The sequence below is a fragment of the Crinia signifera genome, chromosome 8 (genome assembly GCF_055691185.1).
Source record: "Crinia signifera chromosome 8, ASM5569118v1, whole genome shotgun sequence".
Lineage (NCBI taxonomy): Eukaryota > Metazoa > Chordata > Amphibia > Anura > Myobatrachidae > Crinia > Crinia signifera.
In genome coordinates this window covers 16,763,824-16,782,789 of record NC_139224.1, presented here as the reverse complement: position 1 = coordinate 16,782,789, position 18,966 = coordinate 16,763,824, and the positions used below count along the sequence as shown (strand labels likewise).

General features: G+C 49.5%; 1 protein-coding gene across 1 annotated transcript in view; it reads left to right on the top strand.

Moving 5' to 3' along the window:
• Positions 1-8,363, top strand: part of CAMKV (CaM kinase like vesicle associated) — a 104,807-nt gene extending 96,444 nt beyond the window's left edge. Inside the window, exons 5-11 of the mRNA XM_083155839.1 lie at positions 586-724; positions 828-948; positions 1,727-1,802; positions 3,610-3,746; positions 3,892-3,970; positions 4,460-4,547; positions 7,203-8,363. Of these exons, the coding sequence (XP_083011965.1) occupies positions 586-724; positions 828-948; positions 1,727-1,802; positions 3,610-3,746; positions 3,892-3,970; positions 4,460-4,547; positions 7,203-7,394 (832 nt within the window). The 3' untranslated portion in view covers positions 7,395-8,363. The remainder of the gene's footprint in view (positions 1-585; positions 725-827; positions 949-1,726; positions 1,803-3,609; positions 3,747-3,891; positions 3,971-4,459; positions 4,548-7,202) is intronic.
• Positions 8,364-18,966: the final 10,603 nt, after the last annotated feature.

Genomic DNA, 18,966 nt, shown 5'->3' with positions numbered 1-18,966 from the left:
TACACATGTAAAGGTGCACCTGAGACATTCAGAATGAAATGGGCGGGCAGCTGACATTCGGTGATGTCAAGACCTCATTTGCATGAGAACGCCCAGCTGGGCGAATGAACAGCCACAGCGTACGAACCTGAATAAGGTCCTAAGTGGAGATAAAGAGGAAGGAGATAACGCAGCAGCCAATCAGCTCCCAACTGTCATTTTCAGACAGCTCATTGGCTGGTGCTTTATCTCCTTTCACTTTATCTCTTCTCCAGGCTTAATACATCTGCCCCATTATTAGAAAACCTATCGCGCAGCCTGCACTGTCTGGAACATATTCCAGCAGATGTCAGAGTATCAGAATATGGAACCAGCACAAATCGCAGTGTTTCGGCCTACAAGCAGCAATGCTTCATGTACTAAGGACACAGTAAATTTGCCATGTCCCAGTGACAGCTGCGGCCCATCCATGCTGGGAATGGCTAACAGCGTGACATTGGGCTATGATGTCACAGCCTAGTAACACGCTCCCCCGACGCACCTGAGATACAGGTCTGCACCGGCGCATATCATGATGTACATCTGACGTGTTTGCTCTACATTTAGGGCATCGGGCCGTGAAGTCTTTGACTGGATCCTGGACCAGGGATATTATTCGGAGCGGGATACTAGTAACGTCATCCGCCAGGTTCTGGAGGCGGTGGCCTATCTGCACTCACTCTGCATTGTGCACAGGAACCTGAAGGTAATGGGACAATGTACTATATACACTGGGCGAGCAGAGGGGAACGTACGTGTATCCTCATACCTCCTCCGTCACCACCATTACATCACTCTGTTCCCTACAGCTGGAGAATCTGCTGTATTTTAACCGTATGAAGAATTCCAAAATAGTCATCAGTGATTTCCATTTGGCCAAAGTGGAAACGAGCCTGATTAAAGAGCCGTGTGGCACACCAGAGTATCTCGGTGAGAGGGGGCACCAACTCTGTTTGTGGGTGATTTGGGGGCACAAACTCTGTTCGTGGGTGATTTGGGGGCACCAACCCTGTTCCTGGTTGAGAGGGGACACCAACCCTGTTCCTGGGTGAGAGCGGGGCACTGACCCTGTTGCTGGGTGAGGGGGGCGCAGACTCTGATCCTTGGTGAGAGGGGGGCACCGACCCTGTTTCTGGGTGAGAGGGGGGCACCAACCCTGTTTCTGGGTGAGAGGGGGGCACCGACCCTGTTCCTGGTTGAGAGGGGACACCGACCCTGTTTCTGGGTCAGAGGGGGTGCCGACACTGTTGCTGGGTGAGAGGGGGGTGCCGACCCTGTTTCTGGGTGAGAGGGGGGCGCCGACCCTGTTTCTGGGTGAGAGGGGGGCACTGACCCTGTTTCTGGGTGAGAGGGGGGCACTGACCCTGTTGCTGGGTGAGAGGGGGGCGCCGACCCTGTTGCTGGGTGAGAGGGGGGCGCCGACCCTGTTGCTGGGTGAGAGGGGGGCACCGACCCTGTTGCTGGGTGAGAGGGGGCACCGACCCTGTTTTTAGGTGAGATGGGGGCGCCGACCCTGTTTTTGGGTGAGAGGGGGGCACAACCCTGTTTTTGGGTGAGAGGGGCGCCGACTCTGATCCTTGGTGAGAGGGGGACACCAACTCCTGCAAGTAGTCTCCCCAGTAATACCACCATGGCAGGGGGCAGCGGGTGGGTACCGCTCCTCAGACCATCTCTCTGTGACCAGTCTTTTTGGTTCTTGTTTTTGCAGCCCCCGAGGTGGTGGCACGACAGAGATACGGACGGCCTGTAGACTGCTGGGCTATTGGAGTCATCATGTATATACTGTGAGTGGGAACTCCACTATTATTAATGCCCTGCTTCCATTATAGATACTGTAGTAATGACGGCACACATCGCAACAGCAGGAGACACTCAGTCTGCAGATGCAATTTATATGTGTAATACAGCCATGTGTGTGTATGTGTGGTATGGGATGGACTGGTGCGCGGTACAGATTATAGCGGATGTGGGGTACAGAATGTAGCGGGTGTGTGGTACAGACTATAGCGGGTGTGCGGTACAGAGTGTAGCGGGTGTGTGGTACAGACTATAGCGGGTGTGTGGTACAGAGTGTAGCGGGTGTGCGGTACAGAGTGTAGCGGGTGTGCTGTACAGAGTAGCGGATGTGGGGTACAGAGTGTAGCGGGTGTGCGGTACAGAGTAGCGGATGTGCGGTACAGAGTGTAGTGGGTGTGCGGTACAGAGTGTAGCGGGGGTACAGATTATAGCGGGTGTGCGGTACAGAGTGTAGCGGGTATGCGGTACAGGGTGTAGCGGGTATGCGGTACAGAGTGTAGCGGGTGTGCGGTACAGATAGTAGCAGGTGTGCGGTACAGAGAGTAGCGGGTGTAGTATTGAGTTTAGTGTAGTGGGTGTGTAATACTGAGTATAGTATAGTAAATGTGCAGTCTCTATGTTAACTAACTACCCCCACTCCCAATTTCCCCCTGCCACAGTCTCTCTGGTAACCCCCCAACTTCCCTCTGCCAGTATCTCTGGTAAACCCCCCCCCCCTCCCTCAACCTCTCTGATAATCCCCCTCCCCACACTTTAACTTTGCTGGTAAAACCCCCCTTTCCCTAGTCTCTCTGGTAACCCCCTCAACTTCCCTCTGCCACAGTCTCTGGTAACCTCCCACCTTCCCTCTGCCATTGCCTCTCTGGTAACCCCCCCCCCTTTCCTCTGCCACAGTCACTTTGGCACCCCCCCCCCCCCCCCCCCCATCTTCCCTCTGCCACAGTCTCTGATAGCCTTCCCTCTGTGGTAACCCCCCACCTTCCCTCTGCAACAGTCGCTTTGGTAACTCCACCCCCCCCCTTTCCCTTAGCACAATCTCTCTGGTAACCCCCCATCTTCCCTCTGTGTTTCTCTGGTAACCCCCCCCCCCCCCTCCATCTTCCCTCTGCCACAGTCGCTTTGGTAAGCCCACACCTTCCCTCTGCCACAGTCTCTGGTAACCCCCCCCCCCCATCTTCCCTCTGTGTCTCTCTGGTAACCCCCCCCCCACACCTTCCCTCTGCCACAGTCGCTTTGGTAAGCCCACACCTTCCCTCTGCCACAGTCTCTGGTAACCCCCCGCCTTACCTCTGTGTCTCTCTGGTAACCCCCCCATCTTCCCTCTGTGTCTCTCTGGTAACCCCCCCCCCACCTTCCCTCTGCCACAGTCGCTTTGGTAAGCCCACACCTTCCCTCTGCCACAGTCTCTGGTAACCCCCCGCCTTACCTCTGTGTCTCTTTGGTAACCCCCCCATCTTCCCTCTGTGTCTCTCTGGTAACACCCCCCCCCCCCCCCCACCTTCCCTCTGCCACAGTCGCTTTGGTAAGCCCATACCTTCCCTCTGCCACAGTCTCTGGTAACCCCCCGCCTTACCTCTGTGTCTCTTTGGTAACCCCCCCATCTTCCCTCTGTGTCTCTCTGGTAACCCCCCCCCCCCCACCTTCCCTCTGCCACAGTCGCTTTGGTAAGCCCCCACCTTCCCTCTGCCACAGTCTCTGGTAACCCCCCGCCTTACCTCTGTGTCTCTCTGGTAATACCCCATCTTCCCTCTGCAAAGGCCTCTCTGGTAACCTCCCACCTTCCCTCTGCCACAGTCTCTCTGGTAACCCCCCATTCTATGACGAGTTGGAGGAGGAAGACTATGAAAGTCATGACAAGAATCTGTTCAGAAAGATCCTACATGGGGACTATGAGTTTGATTCACCGTACTGGGATGACATTTCTCCTGCTGGTGAGTGTAGCTGCATTGCGCAGAACCTCAGTGCAGTCACGCAATGGGCCGCGCTAAGTTTGTGCATTGTATGGATAATGCCCTCTGGACAGCTAATCTGCAATGTACAGAGCGGACAAAACTAATGATTTACTCTCACCCGCAGCCAAAGACCTGGTGACCCGTCTGATGGAGGTGGAGCAGGACCAGCGGGTGACAGCTGCGGACGCTATCAGTCATGAATGGTGACGTCTCTTGTGTGTCCACCATACCTTTCACCTACTCATTAGCATCATAAGCCACCAGCATCTCCTCATTTAGAAGCATTTCCATATTTTGTGAACAAGAAGAAAAATAAAACCTGTTCATCATTTTCGTTTCATTTGGACGGTAAACTCATTTCACCATGATTTATAAGTGTAAGTAGTGACTGGCCGGCAACACTCTTACTGATCCCATATTCCCACCAGTGTGTGCAGATTGTACGTCACCCCGACTATACATCGCTAATGCATCTCATTAGCAATGCAAATGAGATACATTTTTTATGTTATGAAGCCCACCCGGTGACGCATGGGATAGCCACGCTGACACTAAGTAAGATTATAGTACAATGTAATAAAAGCCATAGAAAGTCTGCTTCTTACTGGCCATAACAGGACCTATACAGCCATCCAGTCTTTCGTATTCTTATTAATATATGTTAATTGGAGCTCATGGTTTTTTATGTTTAGGGTTTCAGGTAATGCAGCATCTGATAAAAACATAAAGGATGGAGTCTGCGCTCAGATTGAGAAAAATTTTGCTAAAGCCAAGTGGAAGGTGAGTCCTCCAGTAACTATTATCCCTCTGGTGAGTCCTCCAGTAACTATTATCCCTCTGGTGAGTCCTCCAGTAACTATTATCCCTCTGGTGAGTCCTCCAGTAACTATTATCCCTCTGGTGAGTCCTCCAGTAACTAGTATCCCTCTGGTGAGTCCTCCAGTAACTATTATCCCTCTGGTGAGTCCTCCAGTAACTATTAACCCTCTGGTGAGTCCTCCAGTAACTATTATCCCTCTGGTGAGTCCTCCAGTAACTATTATCCCTCTGGTGAGTCCGCCAGTAACTATTATCCCTCTGGTGAGTCCTCCAGTAACTATTATCCCTCTGGTGAGTCATCCAGGAAGGAAATATCCCTCTGGTGAGTCCTCCAGTAACTATTATCCCTTTGGTGAGTCCTCCCGTAACTATTATCCCTCTGGTGAGTCATCCAGGAAGGAAATATCCCTCTGGTGAGTCCTCCAGTAACTATTATCCCTTTGGTGAGTCCTCCCGTAACTATTATCCCTCTGGTGAGTTCTCCAATAACTATTATCCCTCTGGTAAGTGTTACAATTACTATAACCATTGTGCGAACGCTCCAGTAACTATTAATCCTATGGTGAGTTTTCCAATAAATATCATCCCTCTGCTGAGCTCTCCAATAACTAGTATCCCTCTAGAGAGTGTTACAATAACTATTATCCCTTTGATGAGTGTTACAATTACTGTATCCCTCTGGTGAGTGCTCCAGTAACTATTATCCCTCTGGTGAGTGTTACAATTACTGTATCCATCCGGGAAGTGCTCCAGTAACTATTATCAATTTGCCTTGTAAGTCAGAGCTGAGTCGGCATCCCACACTGCCTCTGAACTCTGACACATTACATTCCGCCCTATGTGGGTGGATGAAGTAGTCCTTGGTGGGGAGTGCCAGATTGTTATCCCCAACTGACCATGCTGATGCATTTTTATAGGTCATTGCCAAAGCCAAGTGTGAGGCAGCCAATGCCAAGGGGAGAGAGCCATAGCCAATGCCTAGGGCAGGGAGCTGCAGCCAAGGGGAGCTTAAGCCAGTGCCAAGGGAAGGGAGCCGCAGCCAATGCCAAGGGGGAGAGAGCCACAGCCAAGGGGCGAGAGCCACAGCCGTGGATAGAAACACAGCCATTAGGACGGAGCCAGAGCCAAGTTGAGAGAGATACAGCCAAGGGGAGGGAACAGAAGCAAAGGATAGAGAAAGAGAGGGACAGCCAAGGGAAGAGAGACACAGACAATGGGAGGAAGCCAGATCAAAGGGGAGAGAGATAGCAATTGGGAGTAAGCTACAACCAAGGGAAAGGAGACACATCCAAGGGGAGGGAGGCCACAGGGGCGGCGATGTATGTTAATACATCCCACCCTAGACGAGGTTGTACCAATGACCTATACAGTGGCATTATTACTTCTTTATTTTTACTTCTGATACCTCTCTCTATACAACCAAGCATCTGACTTGCCTTCTTCATTGCTTTGTTACATTGCCTACCTGCCTTTAAGTCACCTGAAATGGTGACACCTAGATCCCTCTCTTCCTCAGTTTCCATTATAGTGTCATTTATACTATATTTGGTCTTTGGATTTTTGAGACCCAAGTGCATGATTTTGCATTTTTGGCATTAAACTGTAGTTGCCATGCTCTTGACCATTCCTCTAATCTACCTAGATTATAAATCATTTGTTTTAGCCCTCCTGGTGTGTCTACCCTGTTGCATACCTTTGTGTCATCTGCAAAAAGGCACATTTTACCCTCAATTCCATTTGCAATATCACCAATAAAGATCTAAAAAAGCACTGGTCCAAGTACAGATCCCTGGGGTAACTCCACTTGTAACCTTTCCCTCCTTTGACTGTACTCCGTTTACTGCAACTCTCTTTTCTGTCCTGCAACCAAAATCTTATCCATCAACTATCTAAGAATCCAATCCCAAGCTTTCAAGTTTATTTAACAGTCTGCGATGTGGGACAGTGTCAAAAGCCTTACTATAGTCTAGATAAGCTACATCTACAGCCCCACCTTGATCTATTACTTTAGTCACCCAGTCAAAAAAGTCAAAAAGATTTGTTTGACATGATCTTCCCCCAGTAAACCCATGCTGTTTCGGATCCTGTAAATTGCTGGTTTTGAGAGATTCTACAACTCTTTGCTTTAAGAGTGTTTCCATCAATGTCCCTACTACTGATATAAGGCTCACTGGTCGATCATTTCTTACCTCTCCCTTGCTTCCATTTTTGTGCAGTGGGACTACATTCACTGTTTTCCAGTCCTCTGGGATTACTGCAGTAGCTAGTGAATGGTTTTAACAGCTCCTTTTTAAGTTATTTCAGTATCCTCAGTTGTTTCCAAGGATGCATGATCAGATGACGGCAGGGGTCATTAATAATATAGAGTGTACACACTATATTCTAGAAGATACAGTAAAATATATCGCTCAGAAAGCAGTTTTACTATATCCTCTAGTGTGTATGTGGCTTTACACCTACTACTCGGAGATATTGTGTATCACGCATACATAAACCTTTACAATGCTTGTTACATAGCAGCAGGTCCAGATGCCAATCACATGTAGGAAGACTTCTGGTACTCGTGCATGGATCCAGCATTGTGATAATTAATTTGCCACAATCTGTCTCTTACAGAAAGCTGTGCGGGTCACCACCATGATGAAGCGTCTGAGAGCCCCAGAACATACGGAGTCCAAAACCCCCTCTCCGTCCAAGGATGAGGAGAAGTCCCCCAGCCCGTCCACACCTGCCCTGTCACCTGCCATTACTCCAGCTGAGGAGGTGCCTTCTCCTCCGCTCTGTCCTTCTACTGATGGCACCGGCTGAGACTCCAAGAGAGGACAGCAGAACACCTCACCCTATTCACCGCAGAGCATATCATCATTATCCCTTCCTGCCCCTCCGCTTGTGGGGGAACCTCTGCAGTCATTGGCATGGTCTCTGTGGGAAAGATGTGTGCAATGGATTGCAGAGCAGAGTGATCCCAGTCCCGCTGATTGCTAGTGAGGATTACAGCACAGGCCTCCATTGCATTGCCCCAGTAACCCTTTCACTGCTACGCAGAACATTTCCTCTACCTTTCTGCCCTTAGTTGCAATTAGAGCGCTTTTACTTTCCCTTAGTACCCTCTCTGCTGCCAGATAAAATACCCCACCCTTGCACCTCACTGCCATCTGCCCCTCAGCGTCAGTGCGTGGACCCTTTACCACAGGACAGCAATAAGTCTGCTGAAATATAAAATATACAGTATGTAACAGAAATATGAGTTATTCCTCTTGTAAGATACCCACCCCCCTTCTCTCTGGAAGCCCTCAGATAGTTCCTTCTAGACTCCCTGCAGCCATATAACATGTGTCAGTAAGAGGGAAGCAATGGCAGCACTGTAAGGCTGGGTGCACGTTAGTAAGCAGGGGGGGGGGGCGACGATTGCAGCACTGTAAGGCTGGGTGCATGTCAGTAAGCAGGGGGCGATCGCAGCACTGTAAAGCTGGGTGCACCTTAGTAAGCAGGGGGGATGACGAAGATCACAGCACTGCAAGGCTGAGTGCATGTCAGTAAGAGGGGAGGGGGGGGAGGGGGCCATCGCAGCACGGTAAAGCTGGGTGCAGACTCTTGCGGCAGCTTATTCTACTCCCAGAACACCTTATCATTTGCACCACACTCATGTGCTCATGTATTTACCCTGCCTGGGAAGTGCCCCCCTTATTCTCTCCTTTCAGTTGGGGGCATGTAATGTACAGACCTTACCCTGTGTTTTGTATGCTTTTCTTTAAATAAATGTGCTGCTTCTCCCAACAGTCCTAAGGCTCATTCTTGGAAGAGACATAGGGGCACATTTATCAAAGAATATTTGCAGTTAAATCCCCGAAAACACCTGTTTTCGGGAGTTAGCCGCAAATATTAGGTATACCCTGAATGTATCAAAGGGGGACGCAGCAGGAATCTCCGATCCCTGCTGCGACCCCCCCCTTAACGGCCGCCTCCCCCATAGGTTTGTATGGGGGAAGTGAAGCTGCCCGATGTATCAACATTGAGCAGCCCGGCTTCGCATCCCTTGGCCATCTCAATTGATGGCGATAGCCCATTGTAGCCTATAGCTACGGGATCGCACTGCTCCGGTGGCTGTGCTGTCGGCAGGGGGGGGGGGGGGGGGCAGCGCTAACCGCACATGCGCAGTCCCCCCTCCCCCGGCTTCCAGCTTCAGACATTGCAGGGACGGGCTCTTTTCGGAGCCCTGTCCATGTGCCCTGTTGTATGATAAATACCTCTGATGGGATCGCATTTTACAATGCAATCCTGGGCGGTAACCTTCCATCCATGGTAAATGGGCTCCTTAGGGCCTAAATCAGACCCATGCTGCACTGCAGGTGGGTCAGATGTAACATGTGCAGAGAGAGTTACATTTGAGGGAGTTATTTTGTTTCTGTGCAGGGGAAATACTGGCTGCTTTATAGTTACACTGCAAAATACATTTCAGTTTGAACACACCCCACCCAAATCTGACTCTCTCTGCACATGTTACATCTGCCCTACCTGCAGTGCAGCATGGTTTTGCCCATTTTGAGGACAAATTTGTCCTGCCATCTAGTCTGAATTCGGCCCTTGGTGACGGTGATTCCAGATTTGTCTTTTGTCATAAAAATGCAGGGGCAAACGCAGGATTTTCAGAAGGGGGTTTCCAGACGGGCGGAGCAAAGCACAGAGATGGACACTTAGGTGACCCAGTATATGCCGGGTCAGTGAAAGTATTATAGATAGACCAAATTTATAAAAATAATAATAATAATTATACACATAGTTTTTTATATATATATATATATATATATATATATATATATAACAGCAGTGTAGACCCCTGGGCATAGCAATGTATTGGGGCCCCTACCGATCCTCCAGCGGTAGGGGTGGGGGAATCTTTGATGTCCCGCGGGTGGTAGGGGGTACTATATCAACCGCTCAGCATGTAGGGCCTGGATCAGTAATTTCCACTAATTGCCCCTTTACTGTACAGATGGTGGGAGGAGGGGGCATTGGGCTGAATGAAGGGGCCCTGATACATAACTTCCAGGGTTGTACAGGATGTTTAATATGCAGAGAAGGGGTGTATAGTGGAGTGGACTTATTATTCATAATTTTCTGGTGGGAAGACAGCTTGCTTGACTGCATATATCTCCAGTTCCCAGAAATAGATTTCTTAGATTTTAATGGAAATAAAACTAGAGAATCCCACCTACCAAATGGTATTGGGGACTAAGGGATCAGAGTTCAGGAGGCAGAGCAATCTGCCAACGAGTATATAAAACTACATACCAGGTGTGTGGAGCTGGAGCAGTAACCAGCTGCTGGAAGGCTGATATCTCGGGTTCTGGGCACAGTAAAGACAAGCTACTAGTGTCCATCAAAGGGGGAGAGTCCCAGCTTTTGGAATATACCCTCAGCAAAACTCCAAGTCAGACAGAACCTGAAATATCTGACTGGGAATAGCAATTAACAGGCTTGGATGGGGACCACTGCTTTGAAGTCAGATATCTCCGGTTCCCATGGGCCAATTTTTAAAATTCTTGTACCCATGGAAAGAGGGGACCCTCAGCTTTCAGCCTAGAGTCCATAGACTCCTTGGGGGGTATCTGGGTACTCAGAAACCCCCCCTGCGTGCGCTACTGAAATGATAGAAATGCCGACTAGCTGATTGTGTAGATCATCCGGTTATCGCAGCACCTTCTGTATACTGGTCCTGGCAGATTGTCTATGGTGTAATCAGGGAGGAATGTACCTAGCGCATTATTATAGGATAAATTATTACAGCAATGATGGGTAATTAATAGAGTCAGTGATGCCGGGCAGCATATTATAGAGGTACGGTGATGCCGGGCAGCATATTATAGAGGTACGGTGATGCCGGGCAGCATACTATAGCGGTACGGGTGATGCGGGCAGCATATTATAGAGATAGGGGTGATGCCGGGCAGCATACTATAGAGGTACGGGTGATGCCGGGCAGCATATTATAGAGGTACGGGTGATAGCGGGCAGCATACTATAGAGGTACGGGTGATGCCGGGCAGCATATTATAGAGGTACGGGTGATTCCCGGCAGCATACTATAGAGGTACGGGTGATGGCGGGCAGCATATTATAGAGGTACGGGTGATGGCGGGCAGCATATTAGAGGTACGGGTGATGGCGGGCAGCATACTATAGAGGTACGGGTGATGGCGGGCAGCATATTATAGAGGTACGGGTGATGGCGGGCAGCATATTATAGAGGTACGGGTGATGGCGGGCAGCATATTATAGAGGTACGGGTGATGCCGGGCAGCATATTATAGAGGTACGGGTGATGCTGGGCAGCATATTATAGAGGTACGGGTGATGGCGGGCAGCATACTATAGAGGTACGGGTGATGGCGGGCAGCATATTATAGAGGTACGGGTGATGCCGGGCAGCATATTATAGAGGTACGGGTGATGCTGGGCAGCATATTATAGAGGTACGGGTGATGCTGGGCAGCATATTATAGAGGTACGGTGATGCTGGGCAGCATACTATAGAGGTACGGTGATGCCGGGCACCATATTATAGAGGTACAGAGAATCTGAAAATGGCATTAGCCGGCTGTAGTCTGTGGGCTACATGTTACATAATTGGCGAGGAGAGGGTTCCCCTGGAACCGCGCTCAGATATATAACAGCCTGATATACTGTACACGGGGACAGACTGTAAGACGGGCTGCGCTCAGATATATAACAGCCTGATATACTGTACACGGGGACAGACTGTAAGACGGGCCGCGCTCAGATATGTAACAGCCTGATATACTGTACACAGGGACAGACTGTAAGACGGGCCGCGCTCAGATATATAACAGCCTGATATACTGTACACGGGGACAGACTGTAAGACGGGCCGCGCTCAGATATATAACAGCCTGATATACTGTACACGGGGACAGACTGTAAGACGGGCTGCGCTCAGATATATAACAGTCTGATATACTGTACACGGGGACAGACTGTAAGACGGGCTGCGCTCAGATATATAACAGCCTGATATACTGTACACAGGGACAGACTGTAAGACGGGCCGCGCTCAGATATATAACAGCCTGATATACTGTACACGGGGACAGGCTGTAAGATGGGCTGCGCTCAGATATGTAACAGCCTGATATACTGTACACAGGGACAGACTGTAAGACGGGCTGCGCTCAGATATATAACAGCCTGATATACTGTACACGGGGACAGACTGTAAGACGGGCTGCGCTCAGATATATAACAGCCTGATATACTGTACACAGGGACAGACTGTAAGACGGGCTGCGCTCAGATATATAACAGCCTGATATACTGTACACGGGGACAGGCTGTAAGACGGGCCGCGCTCAGATATATAACAGCCTGAGATACTGTACACAGGGACAGGCTGTAAGACGGGCCGCGCTCAGATATATAACAGCCTGATGTACTGTACACGGGGACAGACTGTGAGACGGGCTGCGCTCAAATATATAACAGCCTGATATACTGTACACAGGGACAGGCTGTAAGACGGGCCGCGCTCAGATATATAACAGCCTGATATACTGTACACGGGGACAGACTGTAAGACGGGCCGCGCTCAGATATATAACAGCCTGAGATACTGTACACAGGGACAGGCTGTAAGACGGGCCGCGCTCAGATATATAACAGCCTGATGTACTGTACACGGGGACAGACTGTGAGACGGGCTGCGCTCAAATATATAACAGCCTGATATACTGTACACAGGGACAGGCTGTAAGACGGGCCGCGCTCAGATATATAACAGCCTGATATACTGTACACGGGGACAGACTGTAAGACGGGCTGCGCTCAGATATATAACAGCCTGATATACTATACACGGGGACAGACTGTAAGACGGGCTGCGCTCAGATATGTAACAGCCTGATATACTGTATACGGGGACAGACTGTGAGACGGGCCGTGCTCAGATATAGAACAGCCTGATATACTGTATACGGGGACAGACTGTAAGACGGGCTGCGCTCAGATATATAACAGCCTGAGATACTGTACACGGGGACAGGCTGTAAGACGGGCCGCGCTCAGATATATAACAGCCTGATATACTGTACACGGGGACAGACTGTAAGACGGGCCACACTCAGATATATAACAGCCTGATATACTGTACACGGGGACAGACTGTAAGACGGGCCGCGCTCAGATATGTAACAGCCTGATATACTGTACACGAGGACAGACTGTAAGACGGGCTGTGCTCATATATATAACAGCCTGATATACTGTACACGGGGACAGACTGTAAGACGGACCGCGCTCAGATATATAACAGCCTGATATACTGTACACAGGGACAGACTGTAAGACGGGCCGCGCTCAGATATGTAACAGCCTGATATACTGTACACGGGGACAGACTGTAAGACGGGCCGCGCTCAGATATATAACAGCCTGATATACTGTACACGGGGACAGACTGTAAGACGGGCTGGGCTCAGATATATAACAGCCTGATATACTGTACACGGGGACAGACTGTAAGACGGGCCGCGCTCAGATATGTAACAGCCTGATATACTGTACACGGGGACAGACTGTAAGACGGGCCGCACTCAGATATATAACAGCCTGATATACTGTACACAGGGACAGACTGTAAGACGGGCTGCGCTCAGATATATAACAGCCTGATATACTGTACACAGGGACAGACTGTAAGACGGGCCACACTCAGATATATAACAGCCTGATACACTGTACACGGGGACAGACTGTAAGACGGGCCGCGCTCAGATATAGAACAGCCTGATATACTGTACACAGGGACAGACTGTAAGACGGGCTGCGCTCAGATATATAACAGCCTGAGATACTGTACACGGGGACAGACTGTAAGACGGGCCGCGCTCAGATATATAACAGCCTGATATACTGTACACGTGGACAGACTGTAAGACGGGCCGCGCTCAGATATATAACAGCCTGATATACTGTACACAGGGACAGACTGTAAGACGGGCTGCGCTCAGATATATAACAGCCTGATATACTGTACACGGGGACAGACTGTAAGACGGGCTGCGCTCAGATATGTAACAGCCTGATATACTGTACACGGGGACAGGCTGTGAGACGGGCTGCGCTCAGATATATAACAGCCTGAGATACTGTACACAGGGACAGGCTGTAAGACGGGCCACACTCAGATATATAACAGCCTGATATACTGTACAAGGGGACAGACTGAGACGGGCCACACTCAGATATATAACAGCCTGATATACTGTACACGGGGACAGACTGTAAGACGGGCTGCGCTCAGATATGTAACAGCCTGATATACTGTACACGGGGACAGACTGTAAGACGGGCTGAGCTCAGATATATAACAGCCGGAGGCTTTCTGAGTGGATGACAAATGCCCACTACTGCAACCTTGCCATTGGAGATACACTGCATAAAAGTGTGTACGATACAATATCATTACCGGTGTTGCCCTTATACTATGCTGCTGGACAAACAATATAATGTATACAGAGGGCACAATATCTGTACGCAATCTAGGTCAGCCATCACATCCAGGAGCTGATGAGAAAGTCAAATGTCCCTACAGACAAAGAGCAGATGGGGGGTTTGTTAACGACTTGCAGGAACGCACATCGTTAACACTATATTATGTACACTAGGCATGGCCAAACTATGGCCCTCCAGCTGTTGTGAAACTACAACTCCCATCATGCCTTGCCACCATTTTGCTATTAGGGAATTCCAAAACTATTTGCAAGGCATGCTGGGATGTGCAGTTTCACAACAGCTGGAGGACCACAGCTTGGCCATGCCTGTGTACACACTATTATTTCTTTTATTTATTAACAGTTTCTTATATAGTGCAGCATATTCCATTGCGCTTTACAATATGAGACCGTTATACAACTAACTGGGTATTTACAGACAGTCAGAGGTATGAGGGCCCTGCTCACAAGCTAATATGCACGATAATAATGTTGTATAGTGTGTACCCACAGGATCATAGCAATGTACAATCAGGAGTCAGACATCACGCCGCGATATCAGTGCCGGACCACTATCGTGTCTCAGCATTACTAATGTAGCACGTACCCCATGTAACATCCAACACATCACGTGCCGCTTCTCCTCTGCCCTTACATAGCTGTCACAGACCTTTCCAGAGGATTCCAATGTCCCATTACTGACACTGAAACCAGATGGGAATAATAAAGGTCTAAGTAGGGATTACAGATATTAAGCGTTTCTGTGTACTGTGTCAGAGTGCTGCTGCCTGTTACAGGATAATAAGTCCCACGGATGTGACCACTGAAAGCTTCGCAGCACGGCGGCAGTGACACGTATAACATGTCATCACACAGCCGCCATGTTTAGGGCCAGGCACAGAAGGACGATAATCCCACAGGGTGGCACAGAGCTAGCGGTAGGTCCTACCCTATAGTCCTGTAACCATGTCACTGCCAGGCACAGAAGGACGACAATCCCTCAGTGCCACAGAGCTAGCGGTAGGTCCTACCCTATAGTCCTGTAACCCTGTCACTGCCAGGCACAGAAGGATGATAATCCCACAGAGCTAGCGGTAGGTCCTACCCTATAGTCCTGTAACCCTGTCACTGCCAGGCACAGAAGGATGATAATCCCTCAGTGCCACAGAGCTAGCAGTAGGTACTACCCTATAGTCCTGTAACCCTGTCACTGCCAGGCACAGAAGGATGATAATCCCACAGGGTGGCACAGAGCTAGCGGTAGGTCCTACCCTATAGTCCTGTAACCATGTCACTGCCAGGCACAGAAGGACGATAATCCCACAGGGTGGCACAGAGCTAGCGGTAGGTCCTACCCTATAGTCCTGTAACCATGTCACTGCCAGGCACAGAAGGACGACAATCCCTCAGTGCCACAGAGCTAGCGGTAGGTCCTACCCTATAGTCCTGTAACCGTCACTGCCAGGCACAGAAGGATGATAATCCCACAGGGTGGCACAGAGCTAGCGGTAGGTCCTACCCTATAGTCCTGTAACCCTGTCACTGCCAGGCACAAAAGGATGATAATTCCTCAGGGTGACACAGAGCTAGCAGTAGGTACTACCCTATAGTCCTGTAACCCTGTCACTGCCAGGCACAGAAGGATGATAATTCCTCAGGTTGGCACAGAGCTAGCGGTAGGTCCTACCATATAGCCCTGTCACTGCCAGGAACAGAAGGAAGATAATCCCGCAGGGTGGCATAGAGCTAGCATAGGTTCTACCCTATAGTCCTGTAACCCTGTCACTGCCAGGGACAGAAGGATGATAATTCCACAGGGTGGCATAGAGCTAGCGGTAGGTCCTACCCTACTATAGTCCTGTAACCCTGTCACTGCCAGGCACGTAGGGTGGCACAGACCTAGTGGTAGGTTCTACCCTATAGTCCTGTTACCCTGTCACTGCCAGGCACAGAAGGACAATAATCCCTCAGGGTGGCACAGAGCTAGCGGTAGGTTCTACCCTATAGTCCTGTAACCCTGTCACTGCCAGGCACAGAAGGATAATAATTCCACAGGGTGGCACAGAGCTAGCGGTAGGTCCTACCCTATAGTCTTGTAACCCTGTCACTGCCAGGCAGGCACCTGCTGTCCCCAGTGCAGAATATGACATCACCTCCCGTATACCGGAGCGGAGCAGCTTACAGGGACTGATTGGTGGAGAAGCAGTCTTGAGATTCCACCAAACCCCGCCTTGTGAATGGTTGGCTGCAACAACACATTCGCAAGCGTAATTTGCACGCAGAGCATGCAAATGGTTGTTACACGGTAACATCCATTCACAGGCCAGGGGGAACCTCCCACATCTTTTGATGGTCGCCGAACATCAAAATATGTGGAAGGTGCACGCATATGTAAGGTTGCTCTGAGCTCTGTGCACATTCAGAGGGAAGTGGGCGGGCAGCTGACATCCGGTGATGTCAGCTGCCCGCACCCCGCCTGTCCGTCATGCCGCAATATAACAGAATACAGTGCGAATACAGGCAAAACTGCGAACAGACTAGAATAAGGCCCAATGTGTACTATTGTCAGCAGTTCTTAATTAAATCCATTGTTTTTTAAGGGTGGATGATGAAGAATAAGATGAGCATACCCCGCTCGCATGTAAGTGAATTTGTGCTATAAAGGTATCTTTGTATTCGGTGCCCCTCCACCAAAATCCAAAAGTGGAATACCCTAAATAACATAGAATGTGTTTAGATGAAATCAATCAAGGTAATCTTTAGTGTCTGTGAATTCTTATCAAAATTCAAGTGTTCCGTACCGTCCTCACAAGAAATGAGATTAAGATATTCATGTAAAGGTTTCTTTTTAGGTGATCAGTGTTCTTTTCTTTAGTATCAGTGATGTATATTTCTCCGAAATTTATACAGTTGGGGAAATTTACTAAGATGTGTATTCTACTTCACATGTGATGTTGCTATGGGCAACCAATCAAATCCTGTCTACTATCTTCTAGAGGGTGCTAAATAAATAAGTAGTTTCTGATTGGTTGCCCATCTTTTTTTTTCACACAAATTTCCCCCAGTCTTTCAAAGATGTGAAAATAAAAAAAACAATCATGTGTAATAAAGGTTTTATAACAACCAAATTGGTATGGTATATACTGTATATACAGTATAATAGGTGTCTATAATGTTTGCATACTGTACCTCACTCACATATGAGTGGATAAATGCCCTGTGCATAAAGGTTTCTTTAAAAAAAATTCATGACCATTCTCCAAGTGGAAAGTGTTCAATAAAGGTCATACCCCGAATCCCATGTGTGGTATTCAAAATGTATGCATAAGGTATCTTTTTCTACTTCATAGAGATTGGGTAACAGGCAGAACCCACAAATATATTTCTCTGCTTTAATGTTACTTTCAGTATTCATTTACAAATTTTCTATACAAGACAGTTCTTCGCTCATCCACAAGATGGCAGTATAAGTGTAAATAAAGAGAACTGAAAAATGCCACTAAAATTACGCCGGTGGCATGAGCCGTGAAATGACCGATTAAAAGCACATGCAATCGGCTCCCAATCCCAACAGCGCGTCTGATTAGAGGGCCAATCTGCCAACCCGCGGGACCGCGCATTGCACGATTGTGTGCACACGATCTTTGGAGAGTGTAAGATTGGGTGCAATGTCTTTCAGGTGTATGGCAGCCTTAAGACTTTCGCCAACAGATAATACAGTTGTCTAAAGGTGTAAAATGCTGATTCACTCACCGCGTCCTGCAGATATATATATACACGTATTCCTCTATATACCGTTATAGTTACACTGAAAGTGAAGCCTGTCCTGATTGTACAGTGTTTCTGTAGGGCAGGGACTGGTGACGGGCAGTATATCTGTGGGGCAGCGACTGGTGACGGGCAGTATATCTGTAGGGCAGGGACTGGTGACAGGCAGTATATCCGTAGGGCAGGGACTGGTGACGGGCAGTATATCTGTGGGGCAAGGACTGGTGACGGGCAGTATATCCGTAGGGCAGGGACTGGTGACGGGCAGTATATCCGTGGGGCAGGGACTGGTGACGGGCAGTATATCTGTGGGGCAAGGACTGGTGACGGGCAGTATATCTGTGTGGCAGCGACTGGTGACGGGCAGTATATCTGTAGGGCAGCGACTGGTGACGGGCAGTATATCTGTGGGGCAGGGACTGGTGACGGACAGTATATCTGTGGGGCAGGGACTGGTGCCGGGCAGTATATCCGTGGGGCAGGGACTGGTGACGGACAGTATATCTGTGGGGCAGGGACTGGTGACGGGCAGTATATCTGTGGGGCAGGGACTGGTGACGGGCAGTATATCTGTGGGGCAGGGACTGGTGACAGGCAGTATATCTGTGGGGAAGGGACTGGTGACGGGCAGCATATCCGTGGGGCAGGGACTGGTAGTATATCCATAGGGCAGGGACTGGTGACGGGCAGTATATCTGTAGGGCAGGGACTGGTGACGGGCAGTATATCTGTAGGGCAGGGACTGGTGATGGGCAGCATATCTGTGGGGCTCGGACTGGCAGTATATCCGTAGGGCAGGGACTGGTGAAGGGCAGTATATATGTAGGGCAAGGACTGGTGACAGGCAGTATATCTTTAGGGCAGGGACTGGTGACGGGCAGTATATCTGTAGGGCAGCGACTGGTGACGGGCAGTATATCTGTGGGGCAGGGACTGGTGACCGGCAGTATATCTGTAGGGCAAGGACTGGTGACGGGCAGTATATCTGTAGGGCAGGGACTGGTGACGGGCAGTATATCTGTAGGGCAGGGACTGGTGATGGGCAGCATATCTGTGGGGCTCGGACTGGCAGTATATCCGTAGGGCAGGGACTGGTGAAGGGCAGT